Source organism: Bubalus bubalis, chromosome 1, assembly GCF_019923935.1.
Source record: "Bubalus bubalis isolate 160015118507 breed Murrah chromosome 1, NDDB_SH_1, whole genome shotgun sequence".
Classification (NCBI taxonomy): domain Eukaryota; kingdom Metazoa; phylum Chordata; class Mammalia; order Artiodactyla; family Bovidae; genus Bubalus; species Bubalus bubalis.
In genome coordinates this window covers 52,414,544-52,435,017 of record NC_059157.1, presented here as the reverse complement: position 1 = coordinate 52,435,017, position 20,474 = coordinate 52,414,544, and the positions used below count along the sequence as shown (strand labels likewise).

Sequence of the window (20,474 nt, the reverse complement as noted above, 5' to 3'; positions counted from 1 at the left end):
AGATCAAACCTACATCTCCTACATTGGCAGGTGGATTCTCTACTGCTGAGCCACCAGAGAAGCCCACTCAGTTTTAGGGCAATACATCTAAATTAGTTTATAAGCTCCTTAAGAAAACAGCTTACTTAACACTATATTCTCCCCTCACCATTTAATTAACACTTGCACAAAGGGGTGCTCAATACATTTCTGAACAGGTATACTCTTTCCCCAGTTACTATGTGGCCAAAGAAAGTTTTACTAAACAGTAGCAAACTGAAAATGACTTAGAAACAACTAGAAGAGAGAGTAACTATCTCTTCAAGTGAGCTCTAAAATTCATTTATATCTTACAGATAAACGTACAAGATTTGTGGAATGAATGTATTCACTAAATTTAGAGCTTTTGCATTGCCTCAGTCTTCTAAAGTCATCATGATGGATTATGAGAATTTAATGAAGCAATCCCAACTTATGATGGTTTGACTTTTAATTTTTCAACATTACAATAGTGTCAAAGCAATGAGTGTTCAGTAGAAACTATACTACAAATTGTGACCTTTTCCCAGACTGGCTATACGCAGAATGATACTCTCTCACAATGCTGGGCAGTGGTGGTGAAATGCAGCTCCCAGTCAGCCACGCAATCTCAAAGGTTTAACAACCAAATCACTCACAACCATTCTTACCCAGACAACCATTCTGCTTTTCACATTTGGTACAGTATTCAATAAATTACAGGAGACAGCTAACACTTTATCAATACAAATAGCTGTAAAAAGAAGAGAAGCAAAAAGCAAAGGAGAAAAGGAAAGATATAAGCATCTGAATGCAGAGTTCCAAAGAATAGCAAGAAGAGATAAGAAAGCCTTCCTCAGCGATCAATGCAAAGAAATAGTGGAAAACAACAGAATGGGAAAGACTAGAGATCTCTTCAAGAAAATTAGAGATACCAAGGGAACATTTCATGCAAAGATGGGCTTGATAAAGGACAGAAATGGTATGGACCTAACAGAAGCAGAAGATATTAAGAAGAGATGGCAAGAACACACAGAAGAACTGTACAAAAAAGATCTTCACGACCCAGATAATCATGATGGTGTGATCACTGACTCACCTAGAGCCAGACATCCTGGAATGTGAAGTCAAGTGGGCCTTAGAAAGCATTACTACAAACAAAGCTAGTGGAGGTGATGGGATTCCAGTTGAGCTAAAAGATGATGCTGTGAAAGTGCTGCACTCAATATGCCAGCAAATTTGGAAAACTCAGCAGTGGCCACAGGACTGGAAAAGGTCAGTTTTCATTCCAATCCCAAAGAAAGGCAATGCCAAAGAATGCTCAAACTACCGCACAATTGCACTCATCTCATACGCTAGTAAAGTAATGCTCAAAGTTCTCCAAGCCAGGCTTCAGCAATATGTGAACAGTGAACTTCCAGATGTTCAAGCTGGTTTTAGAAAAGGCAGAGGAACCAGAGATCAAATTGCCAACATCCGCTGGATCATCAAAAAAGCAAGAGAGTTCCAGAAAAACATCTATTTCTGCTTTATTGACTATGCCAAACCCTTTGACTGTGTGGATCATAATAAACTGTGGAAAATTCTGAAAGAAATGAGAATACCAGACCACCTGACCCTGCCTCTTGAGAAACCTATATGCAGGTCAGGAAGCAACAGTTAGAACTGGACATGGAACAACAGACTGGTTCCAAATAGGAAAGGCAGTACATCAAGGCTGTATATTGTCACCCCGCTTATTTAACTTATATGCAGAGTACATCATGAGAAACGCTGGGCTGGAAGAAGCACAAGCTGGAATCAAGATTGCTAGGAGAAATATCAATAACCTCAGATATGCAGATGACACCACCCTTATGGCAGAAAGTGAAGAGGAACTCAAAAGCCTCTTGATGAAAGTGAAAGAAGGGAGTGAAAAAGTTGGCTTAAAGCTCAACATTCAGAAAACGAAGATCATGGCATCTGGTCCCATCACTTCATGGGAAATAGATGGGGAAACAGTGTCAGACTTTATTTTTCTGGGCTCCAAAATCACTGCAGATGGTGACTGCAGCCATGAAATTAAAAGATGCTTACTCCTTGGAAGGAAAGTTATGACCAACTAGATAGCATATTCAAAAGCAGAGACATTAATTTGCAACAAAGGTCCGTCTAGTCAGGCTATGGTTTTTCCTGTGGTCATGTATGGATGTGAGAGTTGGACTGTGAAGAAGGCTGAGTACCGAAGAATTGATGCTTTTGAACTGTGGTGTTGGAGAAGACTCTTGAGAGTCCCTTGGACTGCAAGGAGATCCAACCAGTCCATTCTGAAGGAGATCAGCCCTGGGATTTCTTTGGAAGGAATGATGCTAAAGCTGAAACTCCAGTACTTTGGCCACCTCATGCGAAGAGTTGATTCATTGGAAAAGACTCTGATGCTGGGAGGGATTGGGGGCAGGAGGAGAAGGGGACGACAGAGGATGAGATGGCTGGATGGCATCACTGAGTCGATGGATGTGAGTCTGAGTGAACTCCGGGAGTTGGTGATGGACAGGGAGGCCTGGCATGCTGCGATTCATGGGGTCGCAAAGAGTCGGACATGACTGAGCAACTGAACTGAACTGAACTGAACACTTTATCATAAAACAGACTTTGTGCTGGATGACTTTGCCCAACTGTAGGCTGATGGAAATGTTCTGAACACGCTTTGGTAGGCTAGGATAAACTGATGTTCAGCAGGTTACATGTATCAAATGTATCTTTGACTCAACATGTGTTCAACTTACAATGAAGATGTAACCCTGTAAATTGAGGAAGACTTGTATTAAAAATAACTTACAAGGCTGGTTCTTCTTCTTCATCTCCATATGACTTTAGATTATCTTGATCATATTGTGGGAATTCAGGCATCAATCTGAAAGTCAGAATATTAAGTTACATGAAATGGTTCACTGTTAAGTCATGCTTAGCAATAGAAAGTCCAATACTGATTTTGTAATGAGTATATCCTTTTACTGAGCTTATTCTGAAATAATCCACTATGGCCAGGACTATATAAATGTAAACTGTGCATGGAGAACTGTGACCATTCCTGTTACTGAAACGCTTAGTCAAGCTTACTCTGTTGCTTTGACTTTTTTTTTTTTTTTTAATTTTTGGTAACTTCTTTCTTTTTGACTTTTTTTTAATGACCAAAAATTAAAACTACATATGTGAAAGTGAAAGTCACTCAGTCTTGTCCAATTCTTTGCAACCACATGGACTATACAGTCCATGGAATTCCCCAGGCTAGAATACTGGAGTGCACAGTCTTTCCCTTCTCCAGGAGATCTTCCCAACCCAGGGATTGAACCCAAGTCTCCAGCATTGCAGGCAGATTCTTTACCAACTTAGCTATCAGGGAAGGCCAAAACTATATTTCATTTTTTAAAAAACCACCACAATACTGATTCAAGTGAAAGAATTCTTACTTGTATAGCATATGATAGACAGCAATTTGCACAGGCCGAGCTCTATAAAGGAGTAATGGAGCTAATGTATTTAACAAAGTCTGGAGGTATTCTGGCAAGTTTGTTTTCTGACCAGCAATCAATCTTGCAGGGAGTTTCTGACTCAATAGCTGATCCTTTGGGATATAAGTTAATGTTTCACACATGGGCTTCAGCATTGCATTCTGAAATGATGTTTCAGATGTATCTCTGTTTTCTCCTAATGACAAAAAGGAAAAAAAGAGTCATACCCCAAACAAAGTGAGTAATACAACTTGACCGATTCACAGACAACCAAATGTTATTTAAGAAAATGAAATAAAAACTTGACAAACATTAAAGCAGTCCAAACTAGAAGCATGAACTGTATATATATTTCAGATAATCTCAACTATTTAATGACTTCTATTATCTTATCCTTTTAAAAAAAAGAAGTTTGAGTTAAAATAATTTATTCATATTCTCTGAATTAGTATGATTCTAATTTTCAGTGGTCTTTAGGTATCTTGTGATGTTTCAATTCTTGTCTGTAAAGCAGAAGAATATACGATGATTCTGAGTTGCTAAACTTTCTCTCTGGCTCTTTTACTATTTTGTGTTGTGTGACCTAAACATCCAAAGTTGATTTTGGGGTGTTTTGTGTTTTGTTTTGTTTTTTAATTTTTCAAAACAAGTTCCTTTCAATGACTCTCACTATTACTCCCTTTTTCACTTGCCTGTAGCAGTCACCAAAAGAGGTAAAAGCAAACTGTGGATGCCAGGAGAAAAAAATTCTTTCCATTCGCTGATTAGATTTACAGGAAGGCTGCCAGTGGTGACCAGAGTTGTGGAATCAAAAAACGCGCTGAGTTCACAGGCCAAATCACAGCTGACACAGGCAAACAGTTGTACAAGTGGAACAGAATACAGTGCCTGATTCTCATTTGTTGTCTGAGGAAACAAAAATTAAATAGGTAAGCAGACCTCCTGTAGAATATTACAAGTCAAGGCAATAAAGAGAAGTCCCTTTCATTTCTCTAAATTTGAAAATAAGAAACAGTTTGAATGTATAGTCTCAGGAGACATTTATATCAAAATAACTTATTTTCAGAATTAAATGTTAGGAATTAGAATTAACCCACTTATTGTGAACTGTTCTTTTTTATTTCTGCAACCATGAAGGAAAATAATATCAATTTACCATATACCAAGTTAAATACATTAAAAGCACATTTATAATCTTCTCAGGAGCCCTACTAATTGGGCATTATTAAGTTATTTTAAAATGAGGGAACTGAGGCTCAATTAGATAAACTTTAATACCCTAAGCCACACAGTAAACAGCAGGCAGAGTAGAGCTTCAGACCAATTCAACACTGACTGACTTGCTGCATGACTTGCTACCTAATACCCATAGGTATTACACAGCTGGTTGCTTGGGGTCATAAAAAGAACCCTAATTCCCTCTGAATTTGTTTAACCTTTACTGCACTGGTCTGGCAATAATGAAACAGCACACTGTAAGAATAGAAGCAAAAGACCAAAAACCTTGTCATGAAAAGATAAAACCTTAGGACTATGCTACAAATATTACATTAAAATGAGCTAACGGAGAGACCATTTTAAAAGCAGTTAGCAGAATGGCTGCTGAATGATATCGGCAAACATTAAACCTCAGTCATTTTACTGATCTGTCAAGCAGCAGTCGGCAAGGACTATATCTATAAAGTGTTCAAATGTTTGCAAAGGAGCTAACTACAATCATTACTTAAAGAGGATGAGAAAATACTTCTGGCACACAGATATGCACAAAAACCCAACAGCAGGGATGATGCAGAAGGTTAATTTACCTCCAACCAAGCCAACATGGAACACATGATGAAGTCCCATTCGCTCTCTGCCAAAGGAGATGAGCAGTATTTCAGAAACAGGGAAAGGAAACGGATTATTTCTATATTTACAGCCAGTATCTCTGGACTTACTTCTGACAGATTACTGTGATAAAGACAAAAACAAAACATTGACGAATTATACAGACATTCAATGAGAAAAATTTAAATCTTATATACTTATAACAGACTGACTTAAATGCCTACCATCCTATTACTCTAAGAAATAGTGACTATAAGATACATAATCTGAGTCCACATCATACACAGAGGGAAAAATATAAAGTATTACCTACCAACTGAAAAGAAAAATATCTTCGTGATCTTTTTTCCACGTTATCAGAATTTTTAATAGACCATGTAATAGCTCTCCATCATCTATGCTTTTGGTCTGCAGACAAGAATTGAAAATGGCAAGATGTCCAAAACCTCCTATAGCAAAATTAAAACATTTTTAAATTGTATTGCTACTATAAGAAAAGAAAGCCTATGCTGAGATAGGTTAAAAACTTTCTTCAAAAGTGTCCAGGATGATAATTCTAAAATTAGGGCTTGTAAGAAAGAGTCAACAAATGAGCTTATAAACTCCATAGGCAGGGACCTGCCAATATACTCAGCACCCAGCACAGAGAAGAAAGTGTGGCAGGGCAGGCAGAGGGAAGCAAGTGAATGACACTGCATTAAACTAGCCTATGCCGTTATTTTCTTTGTTTCCTTATGTATAGGACATATTCAGCATACCCACCTCTCAAAAAACAGACAAATCTCTAGCTAGAGTACAAAGTTAAATAAAGTTGGAAAATAGAGCATACTGTTTTATAATTCATACGTTCACTCAGTAAGCATCTATGTTGGGAAAGCTCCTGTGGGTTCCCTACTCTTTAGACTCCCTGATTCCTCCTTATTCTTCAATTCTCAGCTTAAATACTGCCTCCACTCTGAAATTCCCAAGTACATAAAGTACGCCCCTCCTCATTCCTCTAGTATCACTTGTTTGTTGCCTTTACAGCACTAATGTTTGTTATTATCTCATCAGGAAGTAAGCTCCATGAAAGCAGGAACCTTGTCAGTTCTACCCATCACTGTATATGGCCCCCTAACACAGTGCCCGAGATACATTTATTTTGACTGACTAAATAAAGAACGAATAAATGAATGCATACAAGGTACACTGCTAGACAGATACCAGGGAGAAAGCTGGACAAAATTCAGTCCCTGAAGGGTCTTATTCAGCAGTACTGGTAGACTTAAAAACAAATTAGAATAATATGGACAAAAACTGAGAACCCAGAGCAGGAAACTATACTGAGTTAGAAAAGGCTTCCCAAAGTTGGTGTGTGAACGGGGATTTATCAAAAGATGAAAGTCTGCAAGACTAGAAAAGGGATGCTCCAAGGAGTGCTAAGGCACAAAGCGGTAAGAAAGTATGGACTGATCAAAATTCATGACAATTTAGCATGGTCAGGGTCCAGAGTGGAAGCAAAAGAGGTGAAACTGGAGAAATTGGTTGCAATAAAATTTTAAAACATCTTACAGGCCAAACTAAGGACTTAGGTTTTTATCCTGTAGGCAAAAGAGAACCAACAAAGCAAGCAAAAATTAATTAACTAATAACAATGTAGTCTTCCTTTAAAGGCAGAGGAAGAATTTTTTTTAAATCTTCCTGACAAAATATCAATAGAAGAGGCTTCAAGTTTAATCAGAAACAACTCATGTTCTAATAACTGAAAAGTATTCGTTAGCTAATTCTGCTTCATTACTTGGGCTAGAAGAGAAAAACCGATTGTCAAACCTTAACAAAACACTCCTCTTCCTGGGCCTCTGCACAGCTGGGTACCTTGTGACCTGTGTGAACACAGTCCTGTCTTCAGCCACCTTTCAGTTGTAACCTGTGCTGGAGATACCACCTACTCTCCCATTAGGTAATCCTCTCTTCCATGAACAATCCGTTCAACTGCATCCCTTTCCTGCAAATCCCATCCCAAGCCCACAGTTTAACTATGCAAGTGAACTCAACAGTAAAGCTTAATGCCACAAAAATTTATTTTGATATCATGCTATCAAGGCAATTGTTTCACTGCGTTTGCTAATGGCATATTCTTCTTCCACTATCTCAAACTTTCACTACCTTTCTTAAAAAACACAATCCCATTGCCACTCATCAGACAACCTAAAGAGACATGATTCCATGAAGTTCCCAACCCCTTCTATACTCTCTGTATCTACATCTGCATCCGCCCAACAGCTCTCCTTACCTAAGCTCCACTTATACATGGTTGATATCTTCTTTTTTCCCTTTATTTATTTAACATTGTATGTCACATTGGACTACAGTTGATTAACAATGTTGTGTGAGTTTCGGGTGTACAGCAAAGTGCTTTAGTTGTACATGTTACATACGTCTATTCTTTTTCACATCCTTTTCCCTTCTAGGTTGCTACATAATACTGAGCAGAGTTCCCTGTGCTTTACAGTAGGTCCTTGATGGTTATCCATTTTACATACAGTGGTGTGTTTACGTCAGCCCTAAACTCTCTCCCTCCCCACCTTTCCCCCTGGTAGCCATAAGTTTGCTCTCTAAATCTGTTTTCGTCATGGTGATTTTTTTCTAACTGCTCTCGATCCAATCCTACACGCCCTCCTCTCTTCTTCTCAGTGGGAACTACCATACATTATTCTGTCTTCTATTCCTCCCTCTCCCTCTTTGACTGTATTCATGTCCAGCTTTCACTTCTTTCCACTTCCCCTCCTTTTTTTTTCTTCAAATTTTATTTGTTGCTGTGCTGGGTCTTCATTGGGGCACAGGCTTTTCTCTAGTTGCAGTGACTGAAGGCTTCTAATTGCTGTGTGTGGGCTTCTCAGTGGGTTGGCTTCTCTTGTTGTGGAGCAGGGGCTCTAGGGCACACAAGCTTCAGCAGTTGCAGCTCCCAGCTCAAGAGCACAGGCTCAACAGCTGTGGCACATGGGCTTAGTTGCTCCGCAGCATGTGGGATCTTCCAGGATCAGGGATTGAACCCGTGTCTCCTGCACTGGCAGGCGGATCCTTTACCACTGAGCCACCAGGGAAGCCCCCTATGTCCCTTTCTACCAAACCCTTAAGAACAGACATGTGGCCCTACTTTTTCACCACTGTTCATTCCACATTTCAGTCTCTAATTTCATCTGAGCTGTGGCATTTAACAGGTGATGAATATTACCTAAACTCTTGCTTCCATTTTTTTAACCTTCAGTCCTTATTCTCAAGTGTCCCTTTACCTACATACCTCTTAAATCTACATACTGGTGTTCCCTTGATATTCTTTTCATGCTTCACTCTCCCCAACAAGCTCATCTTCATTTACAGATTATACTACCCCCTACCTGGCATGGACTCTGAAAGCAGTATTTCCATCTAGCCAACAGCCTACTGCTTACTGACAATCCCCATTTGAGTACTTATTCCATAGCGATCTTAATCATAATCTCATGCGTCCAAACCTTAACATCAGCTCCCTTCACACTCCTTTGCCACCCTGCATCCAGCCCTGAAGTCTCCTGGCAGGGTTTCCTATAAGGCCTCATGGTACTTCCATCTGCCCAATCGAGAAATATAACTACAGAACCCCAGCAATTCTACTTCCTACCTCTCTCAATTCCATCTCCACTCTTCCATCTGTGCCTTGACTCAAGAGTTCTTATCTCTCATTTTGATTATTCGAATGGCTCTCTATCTATATAGTCTTCTAACCCTAATTTCTCTCTTCTCCCATATCCACCCTTCACACAGCTGTCAAGATAATCTTTCTAATGTGAATATGATAGTCTGACTACTTTCCTACCTAATTTGGGCCAATAGTTCCTTACCTCCTACCGCTTAAAGTCCAAACTCCTTAACTGACAAAAGGAGGCCTTTATGATCTGTGCCCTACCATTCTCAAGATCCATATTCTTGTGCACCCTAATACTCTTTGTCCCAACTTTCTACCTTAAATGCAACCAAAATGAAGCTACCCGCACTCTTCTAGTTTCTGTGAACCTGGAATGCCTTTCTCTAACTTTAAGGAAAAGTACCTTTTACCACTACTAAAATATTTCTTTTTGTGAAATAGCCACTGCTATCTCAAAACAAAGTGGAAAATCCTTTTCTGCACTTCTGCACATAAGATATATTTTTGCTATATCAGTTATCATATAAGTTTACATCTATCTTCTTCTCTACAAAAGAGACTGCCACATGGTCAGGGCTCAATAAGTGCTTGTTAAATTAGCAAGTAAAGGAACTAACGAGAGTACAGAATGTCCGAAAAGTTTAAAACACAACAAAAGCTGTTTCCTCTTTTGCTTTTGTAAGTTCACTCATCGATTGACTAGGGGGAAATGACGTATAGCTAAGAAGAGCTACACACAACACAGAAATCATGAGACGGTACCTGTGGTTATACACCTTCCCTTAGGCTGCAGCATTTCCATACTGCAAAGTAACAGTCACTCTCCAATGAACGACACTTACCCTATTGAGTCAACTTGTTCTGTAGCAAGAATATTAACTAGGAAAAAAATAAGCTATAATTTATCTCTGTCAGATTTGGATTTAGATGTTAAGAAACACTTCTTTCATCTCAAGCAATAATTAAATTAATGAAATGTTTATTACCAAGTAACTAACCATTAATATGGCAAACATCTTCCTTGGTCCAGGCCAAAAGGGCAGGTATACACTGAGCAATGAATTCTTTCTTGTCTTCTTTTGACAAAAATGGACAGAGACTTTGAATAGTATGCATATTACCTTCTGTTAGTGGAAAAAAACTGTTTAAAGAGGGGAAAAAAAGGTGTGAATTATATTTATCTTAAATATTTAGTTATTTCAGAAAATTCCTTATTCATACAATTTAAAAAGACTAAAATTTCCACTATATAAAATAACTGAATAGAAAAAGAATAAAAGAAACTATGAAAGAGGTTGACACTTGCTGATTCTGTTTGATGAAACTGTGGACAATTATTTTTTTCTGCTTCTCTTTTTCACGTTTCTGATTTTCAAAAAATAAGCATATATAACTTTCCCCAAAGATGATTTTTTAAAATTATACAAACAGTACATGATTATGCTGTCATTAAGAGCCAACTGATTCAAAGAGGACCAGTTACATATTGCTCATATGAAATGATACTCATATGTATGCATATATATACTTGGGTTTTATGTATCTAAATTTTATATTACCTGATACTTATATACTTTCTAGACCACTTTACAGCAGAACATATAGGTACAAAGTATTCTATTTTAAAACTACATATCTAAATAAAAAACAAAACCAAAATATTTCATACAATCATAATTTAACTATTTTTCTATTAGTGAACATTTAGGTTTTTTCCATCAAATTTTTGCTCTTACAAATAACACTATAATAACTGTCCTTGAACAAGTACTATTCTGTATATGTGCAAACACCTCTTTAGGCTAGATTCCCGGAAGTAGAACTTCAAAATCAAAGGATCTGCATGTATTATATTTTGATAATCTCAAGTTTTTCTTCAAAGAAGAATAATCAATTCACATTTTCACCAAAAATGTACAAGTTTGACTTTTCTGCTGCACACCTAATAATCCTTTTTAATTCCTGGCAGTAAGGTAGATAAACTATATACTCCTTTGTATTTGTCATTATCAACAAAGCAAATCCTTTCCTATTCCACATTTCATAAATGAATTACCTTTGACTATTTCATCTATGAATTACTTGTTCAAGTCCTTGACACATTCTTCAGTTTGACTAGTTTAATTACTAGAAGCTATTTATATTATGAACATTAATTCTTTATTAATTAACAAGTATTTTCCTCTATTTTTCCACCTATCCTTTATACTGTATTTTTATCATACAGAAGTTTTCTTTTTTAACTGTGGTAAAATATGTAAAATTATGTAAAATTTACCATACTATATGAATTTAAAAAAAAATTCTTTTTGGTCATGCTGTGCAGCATGAGGGATCAGTTCCCCGACCAGGGGTAGAACACATGCCTCCTGCATTGGAAGCATGGAGTCTTAACCACTGGACCATCAGGGAAGTCCCCCAGATTAACTATTTTTAAGTCTACAGTTCAGTGATGTTAAGTTCATTCACACTGTGGTGCAACCAACCTCCAGAACTTTTTCATTTTACAAAACTGAAACTCTGTCCATTAAATAAGAACTCCCCATCTTCCTTCCATTCAGCCCCTGACAACCACCATTTGACTTTCCGTCTCTATGAATATGCCTAAGTACCTCATATAAGTGGAATCACACAATATTTGTCTTTTCGTGACTGCTTTATTTCACTTAACATAATGTCCTCAAGGTTCACCTACATTTCAGTATGTCAAAATTTCCTTCCTTTTTAAGGCAGAATAATACTTCATTATAACGCATACATTTTTGTTTATCCATTCATCTGTTGATGGACACAAAGGTTTTTGTTTTACAAAGTCAGGTACCTACTATTTCTTCTATGGATTCTGGGTTTGTGCTATCCTTAAGATCTTCCCTGTGCCAAGGCTATAGTTTCTTATTTTCCCAAAAACTTTTATAAGATTTAATTTTCATCTGGACCTTACTTTAATGTATAATGTAAGGGACTGGGTCTCACTTTTTTTTTCAAACATAGGTCCAATTTTCCTATCTCATTCATCTGAAAGACCACCTGTATCAAAAACTAAATTTTCATTTATGTGTGCATTGGTTTTTGGACTCCATACTTTGATCCAAGGATATATCTATTCACCAATTTCATACTGCTTAATCACTGTGTTGGTAGGGCAAGTCCTTTTCACTTTTCTGTTTCATAAATTTCCTAGCTATTCTTGAGCATTTTTTCCTTTAAATGCATACCATGTTTAGAAGAGTTTGTGAAGTTTTTCAAAAATTGCTGCTGAAATTTTGACTAACATTACACTGAAATTAGATACAACAATTTTTACAATTTATCTTCCCACTTTGTTTTGTGATCTTTATTTAAGTTTTACAGTTGTAATTTTTCGTTAAATTTATTTCTAAATATTTACAGTTTTGTTGTCAATGTGAAAAGAATCTCTTTTTCCCTATGGCATTTTTAAATTGATTATAACTGGTGAATAAGAAAGATACTGACTTTTGTATGTCAAGTATATATCCATCTCACTTGTAATTAGTTCCAGCAGTTCTTTAGTTAATTCCCTAAGACTCATGTAAACAGAAAAAAATTTTTAATTATGCTGAATAAAAAAAGCTAAATATCAAAAGATCATATGCTGTATGACTCCATTTATATAACATTCCTAAAATGGTAAAAATTATAGAAAGAATAGATTACTGGTTGCCAGAGAGGAAGAGAATGGCAGGAGGGCAGGTGGCTGTGGCAAGAAAGGGTACCACAAGGGATCCTTACGATACAACTATTCTGTGTCTTGGAATGTGGTGGTAACACGTGTGTGCTCTGATCTACAGAGCACACACGTGGGTGCAAGTTGACCCAGTCAATGAACTATATCAATGTCATTTCTTGGTTGTGAAATTGCACGAAAGTTATTCAAAATGGCACCGTTTGGAAGAAACTAAGTGAAAGGTACACAGAATTTCTTTGTGTTTCTTATAATTGCATGTAAACCTATAATCCACATTAACTGAACTCAAAACAGTAAATTTCAAAAAGTTAAGACTTAAAAATCAAAATTTAGCTTACAATTTTACTGTGCCAGAACATATATATATATATATATATACACACACACACACACATACATATATGTATACACACACACACACACACACACACACACACGTATAAACATATATATAGTTTCCAAATTCTTTTTGATAAATCTGTAAATTCAAAATGCCTCTAGGTAAATTTCAGGTAAGTGTTTAATCTGAATGCTCAGCTTCTCTAATATAATCAACTCTAGTAAATCTCTAGTATGTCCAACCTCACTATTTCTTTGCCTTAGGAATATATTTATTGTCTTTTTAGAATTCACTTCAGTGGGATGATCGTTCTTTTGAAGAGTAAGTAACTTTCCTTATCACTTCCCTTTAGCTAAATAAAGGGATAGAAGGATGTTAGAGAGAGGGAAAAAGATTCTACCCGATAGATTTCCGAGTAAAAGAGAATAAGCTATCAAACGCTAATTATTTAAAGCACATATTAAATTCTTCAACAAAATGTTTTAAGGTTAAAAACACCTATTAAAAAAGTATGGGTCCTAAACCTAAAATGATTGGAACTGTTTTATACTCTTTAAGTCTCATATTTTTTCATTTAATTTCCTCATGTCCTAAAACCTGTTTTCCTGATTCATTACACACTGTTTGTTAGTCAAGGGTTGGCAGAGTGACCAATCATAATAAATTTCAAAGTAAAAGCATTTAAAACAAAAATACCCGTCTTTTCTCCTATAATGCTGTTTTACTTCATCAGATGAAACACTTCGGGAAAGGATCAACTTAGCAATAATAAGAGACCAAAGGGTGCCGTTTTTTCTGGATCTAAAAAAGAAAAAAAAATTCTGTTTTGAAAGTATACTTAATGTTTTGACACAGTTGCTTACCTGGAGTCCTTTTACAGAACTAAATAAAACACCTTGTCAGGGTATCAATCCACACAGTACTTTTGCACGTAAATAACTGCCGTTACCAAAAGGACTGGCAACTTAGGCTTCTGAAACTCCTTTACTGAGCTCTCATCAAGGCAATCCCAAAGCCCCTTCGTCCCAAAAGGGGAAAGGACCTTAAGGATTAAGCTGGAGCATCAGAAGCTGCAGCCGGAAAGAGGACAGAGAAGACCCAGAGGAGACCAAGGATTGCTGAAGCTGAGGAACCGAGGAGGGTATTAACATCCACTGAGGAAAGTTCTGCGAGTCAAGTAAGTGGAGGGGGACTGGAGAAGAAGACCTGTTCAGTCTGAGGCTTCTGATACTGCAAAGCATACAAAAAATACTACAGGCAAATGTAAAACTCTTCAGGAGAAAGCAGTTCAACAGGATAATTTCAACCAACTAAACATCAGACCACTATAACCTCTGGCGACTCTGTTTTCATACCTATTTCCTCATCGAGGGGCAAGGGTTTTGTGGTTATGATATTAAGCCAAACCTGCAGGAAATAACATACAAGGTAAAAGGCTAAATTTTACCTTGGAAATTTTAAGTGGAAGGATGGGTCACATATGACAAATTAAAACAACTTCTACAGGACTCTCTCTTTCACTGTCATCTGCCCCTTGCATCATATTCATGGATTTAATAACACAGGCAAAGTACAAATATCTCCCAGAGGCAGAAATCAAGTACTTAGTACCCATAAAGTATTTATCATCAACAACTGGGATTAATTTACAACAACCCTCTGATTCAAAGATTAGCATGAAGTGGGCTTACATTTTACAGACACAAAACCATAAACTAGCAAAATACTCATGAAATAGAAATTGAAAAGAGGTTCCCACCTGTCAAATAACAGCTGCAGAAGGCCAGAAGTATTACCAAGTCCACGTAAGTTATCATACGTGATATTCATTTTCTGAAGCATTTCACAAAATCCAGTTAGGAAAATAGGTGGATTGTCTAATTCTTCATACCACTGCAATGAATAGAGCAGTTCTGCAACTAACAGAATGGACAGCACATTATTGGGTGCACTTTGTGAACAGCACTTCCAGTTGCCCTCACTTGTCTACTGTTCTCTAACACCGCTGTGCCCACCAATTCTAAAATATCTATGAACTGATTTCCAGCTCCTTGATATACAATTATAATGAAAACTGAGCATATCGGATACAAAATACCACTCCTCTCCCAAACCTTACTTGGTCCCTTTTCTGGCAAGTTAAGAAAGTGACAGGAACCGAAGTTATCAGAGATGCTACAAGAATCTTCCTACTGTTTTTGCCACAAATGGTAAGAAGCTGCATCCAGGATAAACAACTACAGGACCCAAGACCTGAGAAGTTCAAGTCAATGTGTTAAGGAAGAGAGCATGACCCAGTACACAGGGAAGGGCCTCGGTGACAGACCAGTCTGGATTCAAAAGAGCTGCATACACTGTTATCAACCAGGATAAGATAAATCTACCTCAGGGGACTGCTGCGAGAATGACTGAGTCTCACGAAATCTGGCCATACCACAGGTTCTTAATACATAATCAGTCACAACTCTCCAGGTATGGATTTTGGAGTCGAGAGACTTGAAACCTGGTTCAAAATCTAACCCTGTCCCTTGAAAGCTCCAGACTAAGAAAAACAACAAAAATTATTACCCTAATTCCCAGTGTTGTTTTTGGACAAATTCACTGAGTAAACAGAAGGCTAAGCTCCTTGACCTTAACTGCACGTGGAGCTGGCTCACCATAAAAGGTGTTTCCAGCTTTCTTTCATAGGCATATATTCTCTTCTGCTAGCAACCATACTCCACTGAGGGCTTACAACCAAGCTTGACACAGGAATTATTCAAGTCCTCCACCTTTCAAATTATTTTGTACAGGTCACATGGCTACCTACAATGCTATACCATTTCCTAGAATGGGGGGGATTTTCCAAATCCTTTTGAAATTCAACATCTGAATGACCACTTGCCAGGGAAAAAATTTTAGCCCTATACAAAAGGACTGATCCAAAAATTAACTGAAAAAAAATTAACTGAAAATTCAGAATCCCTGATGAAACACCAGACTTGTTTAACCATTTTCCTCAGGGTTATGTGCTACAGGGTCTGCTTTTATTGACCTCATGCCAGCTAAAGGAACTGTGGTGGTGGTGTACTTGCTCAGTCGTGTCCGCCTCTTTGCGACCCCATGGGCTGCAGCCTGCCAGCTCCTCTGTCCATGGGATTTTCCAGGAAAGAATACTGGAGTGGGTTGCCGTTTCTTTCTCTAGGGGATCTTACCCACCCACAGATCGAACCTGGGTCTCCCGTATTGCAGGCGGATTCTGTACCGACTGAGCCACCAAATTCTGCTCTACTGATAACAAGACTGTAGCAAGATTTTTTGGTATGATTTCATCTGATTTGCAATTTAACATTCATCTCTTGAGAGGCCTCAATTTCTCATCACTGAAATAATTAAAAGGAGCTGAAGATTTTTCATTCTTTAAAAACTTAAAGTATAATCAAAATTATTTCAAAATTTTAATTAATTTTAATTAAATTCAAGATTTTAATTAATTTAATTTTAACTAATTCGACTTATATGTATTTATCTGAATGCTCATATATACTTACTTATTTTCTCAAGTTCATTATTTTCTAGGACTGTTTCCTTTTTCAGTGCAACTAATATCATTTTGCTTAATAATGCTGAAGTACACAAATGGCTGGGAAGTTTCTTTGTATCTTGCTCTTTAAAATCTGTTTTGAAACCCTCATAATTCAAACTCAATCTTCCTTCTAAAAGAGGCCTATGCAACCACTGTAAAAAAAAAAAACAACAAACATTAAATTATATACAAAATCATTCAACAATCTAAATTATTTACTACCTACACAATTAAGGCAGGGAACAACAATGAAGTTAGTAGACTATCTTCAAAATGTTCTTAGAATAATTTCAAAAAGGAAGCTATTGTTAGTTTACTAGTAAAAGCACAGAAGCCTAGAAATTCGGTTTCTACTAGCAGAAATTATCAACGTGTATATTTTAGGGTACCTTCAGGACAGAACTATGTCCTATTCACTGTCAACTGTCAACTGTCGTGTCAACTGCTGTCTTGTAAAGATCAAATGTCCAATATACGAGCATTCAAAGGCAGAAAGGGAAAGTAAGATACGCATTTCATTTACATTTTTTCTTTCCCAGAATAAAAATAAAATATTTAAGCCTGCATGAAATACAAACTTCAGAATGATATGAGCACTCTCCAATATCAAACACACCTGTACGGGAAGAGACTGTCTCATTTTTTCCCATTCGCTGTTGTCTGGCATTACACTTCCAATATAAGCTCCCAGGAGATTAGCATCTTTACTCTCTAGAAGAGCATTTAGCAAATCATCAACAGCAGACAAAAGCACCTGAAGACTGAAAATAAAGCAAGGAACTTAACTGCTGTGGTTATGCTACAACCAATCGGAACACCCAGGTAAACATTAAATACCCTATCAGATAACAGTTTACCTTAGCAAAAAGACAAATAAAAATAAAGGTAAGTGACACCTCCACCCTCCTGTTGTGAATGACACACAATCGAACAGGGGATTTCATCCAACATTCATAATTTGAAATTAAGTGCTGTTTCTATTTCAGAATGAAGGAGACCTATTTCAGATCAGGTATTTCTGAAATACAGATACTTCATTTCATGAAAAGAGCATGATACTCAGAGAAAGAGTTAACCCAACCATGGCAGCTCTGGACGTGTTCTCTTAATTTTCATTTTTTTATATATTTGTGGATTTAAGTACGAGATGTGAAAAACACCTGCAATTTCAATTACTTACAACAGTGTCTATCAGACCCCCCCAAGAAACCAACAATGAAGGACAATCAGTGTCCGTGGTGGCCATGAGAAGTTACAGAGTTACAGTCCACACCAGTGCAAGCCCAGGACAGAAACCTATCACATCAGTGACCGTAAGTCAGGAGTTCGGCAGGTAAGTGAAAACAAATCATTCTTCAATTACTTGAGTTCAAATGGATGTTCATTAAAACAAAATCCTTTTGGAAAAACCTATTTGGATCTTCTCTTAGAATCCTGTAGGTTTCTTACGTAACAAGTCATTTTTCACAGGTACTCACACTAATCATGAAAACTTATTTAAGGACAATGATCAGTTATTAAAGAGATATTCTGCAAATGAGCATCAAAAAAAGGTTACCTTATGACATCCAAAGTCGAAGACTGAACTTGGTTCTTCAGCCACAGAGCAGATAAATGTAGGAAGGTGCTCTGTTTAAATGTGTCACCAGTTCGATGAACCAATAAATTCACACCAGAGAGCCAAGTATTTTTCAGTTTACTGATGATAAAGTCTAAAATCAAGATGTCAACAGTAATTTGTAGTCCCTCTAAACTAACTATAAGCAATACAAAATGCTTTAAAGCACTCACTGCAGATCTGAGATTTTTAAGGTACCATTAAGAAAACATAAAACTATTATTTGCTTGCCAAAACAAAATAACTATGTCATAAATATGTGATGATACAAGCTAGTTCATGCCATACAAATGTAAAAATGGTAAGAACCTCAATTTCATTTTAATATATACCAAGATTCAATGTTTCTAAATATTAAGAGAATGAGATATTAATACATCCCTTTATGAATATGGAAACTGAGGCATCAAGAAATTAGCAACTTGCCAGAGATACTGAGTGAAGGGGTAAGGACTAATTCATCTATCACAGCTGCTTCTAAACGGTTCCCTCAACATCAAGTCAGAACTTGAGACAAAAGGTCTACATTCATCTTGGTTTAGAAACCTGGGTTTCTAAAGCTCAAAATGTTTTAAGATTTGTAGCCCTTTACTCGAAATGCTTTCAACTCGCAAACACATTATTATTCAATTAATAAAGCCTGGGCACTTACACTATGAAGGTCAGAGCCGGAGAATCCCAACAAAACATTTGAGCAGTAGGCTATTACCTGGCAAATGTGTTTTTTCTTTGCTCTCAGCACATAACTGAAAGAGAGTTAATAATAAATCTTCAGATGATGGCATTAGCAAGCATCCTTTCGCTGAGCTGAAATAGTTATAGGCCACATCACAGATAAAAGACACTGATGAGTCATTATTTTCAGCTTCTGACAATTTCTTTGCTTTGGATAAAGTTTCATGAAGTTTAACAATAATTCTTTCAACATAAACTTCTCCAATCAAGTAATCTAGGGAAAAAAATTCAGACAGACAAAATAAATAATATGAACAGTGAATTTTCTTTTTTTCAATTTTCATTTTTAATTTTCCAATCGGTGTATTTTAGTACTTTACTTTGGGTTAACATTCCACCTTGTCTTTCCATGTGTTTTTTAAAAAACACATCGTTGTTTTAAAAAACAAGGTATTTATGTATTAGATAGAATAAAATTACATCAATAAATCAATCTGTTCCATCACACATAAAAGCCTTCACATAAAAGTTTTAAATTAAGGAAAAAATACAAAATTAGAGTGAACAGTTAAATTCAAATCCCTTTAAAATATAAAAGTAAAAGCATTAAACACCTCAAATCATGTTACAAAGGAGAAAGGGACGACAGAGGACAGATGGTTGGATGGCATCCCTGATTCAACAGACATGAGTTTGAGCAAACTCCTGGAGATGGTGAAGGACAGGGAAGCCTGGCGTGCTGCAGTCCACAGGGTTGCAAAGAGCCGGGCACAACTGAGCGACTGAACAACAACAGGGTGTTTACAAGATTAAGATATCTGAATGAACTAAATCCTGCTATTCTCAACTAAAACTATGCTAACTAAAAACATGGAATCCCCCAAAAAAGGTGAAAAAGAATGACTCCCTTCCTACTGAAAAAACAAGCCATACTTTTACCTACCGTTTTTAACATGTTGGGATAACACCATGCTTAAAAGAGTCCATCTTTCTGAGAAGTAAGGTTCAGAAGATACTGTGGATTCCAAGTCTTTGTTACAAAGATGCTCTGCCATGGTTACCAATTTCTCTCCAAGGATATCTCCTTTGAGCCAAGGTGTTACTAAAGCATGATTATCTGAACTAGAGCATGCCTAAAACCATAAAAATTGTACCAAAGATTAGGATCAAGATTAAAAAAACAAAGTGCACCTGCCCAAAATATTACCTGCAACTTAGTACCTCCCTTCATCAGCATGGCCCCAACTTTATCCCCCACTCCTCCTCCTCAAGTGCTTAAGAAAGCTGGTATCTTCCCTACTCCCCACTACGTCTCGCTTATGTACACTTCCATGCTTTGTTCATGCTAGCTTCCCAACCATAAATATTCCCTCTCTCTTTTATTTATCAAAATTACATCCGTTACTATATTCAGTATAAATCCCACCTGCTTTGTGAAGTCTCCCATAACAGCCCACACTCATCATTGCTTTTCTCTGAATTTCTAAAGCAAATAATGTTTCATCTGTGTATGTCTTGTTTCCAATGAAACTGTAAGTTCCTTGAGAGCAGAGACTGTCTTAAACTTCTTTGATACCTGCTATCAACACTG

At 37.0% G+C, this 20,474-nt stretch overlaps 1 protein-coding gene across 1 annotated transcript in view; it reads right to left on the bottom strand.

Moving 5' to 3' along the window:
• The window catches only part of LTN1 (listerin E3 ubiquitin protein ligase 1), a 58,962-nt gene that overhangs the window by 15,661 nt on the left and 22,827 nt on the right, over positions 1–20,474 (bottom strand). Inside the window, exons 12-24 of the mRNA XM_006056356.4 lie at positions 19,827–20,016; positions 18,918–19,157; positions 18,149–18,302; positions 17,207–17,351; positions 16,556–16,742; positions 14,785–14,944; positions 13,722–13,826; positions 9,978–10,120; positions 5,629–5,764; positions 5,294–5,438; positions 4,181–4,394; positions 3,447–3,684; positions 2,816–2,890 (exon numbers count right to left, since the gene is read on the bottom strand). Of these exons, the coding sequence (XP_006056418.3) occupies positions 2,816–2,890; positions 3,447–3,684; positions 4,181–4,394; positions 5,294–5,438; positions 5,629–5,764; positions 9,978–10,120; positions 13,722–13,826; positions 14,785–14,944; positions 16,556–16,742; positions 17,207–17,351; positions 18,149–18,302; positions 18,918–19,157; positions 19,827–20,016 (2,132 nt within the window). The remainder of the gene's footprint in view (positions 1–2,815; positions 2,891–3,446; positions 3,685–4,180; positions 4,395–5,293; positions 5,439–5,628; positions 5,765–9,977; positions 10,121–13,721; positions 13,827–14,784; positions 14,945–16,555; positions 16,743–17,206; positions 17,352–18,148; positions 18,303–18,917; positions 19,158–19,826; positions 20,017–20,474) is intronic.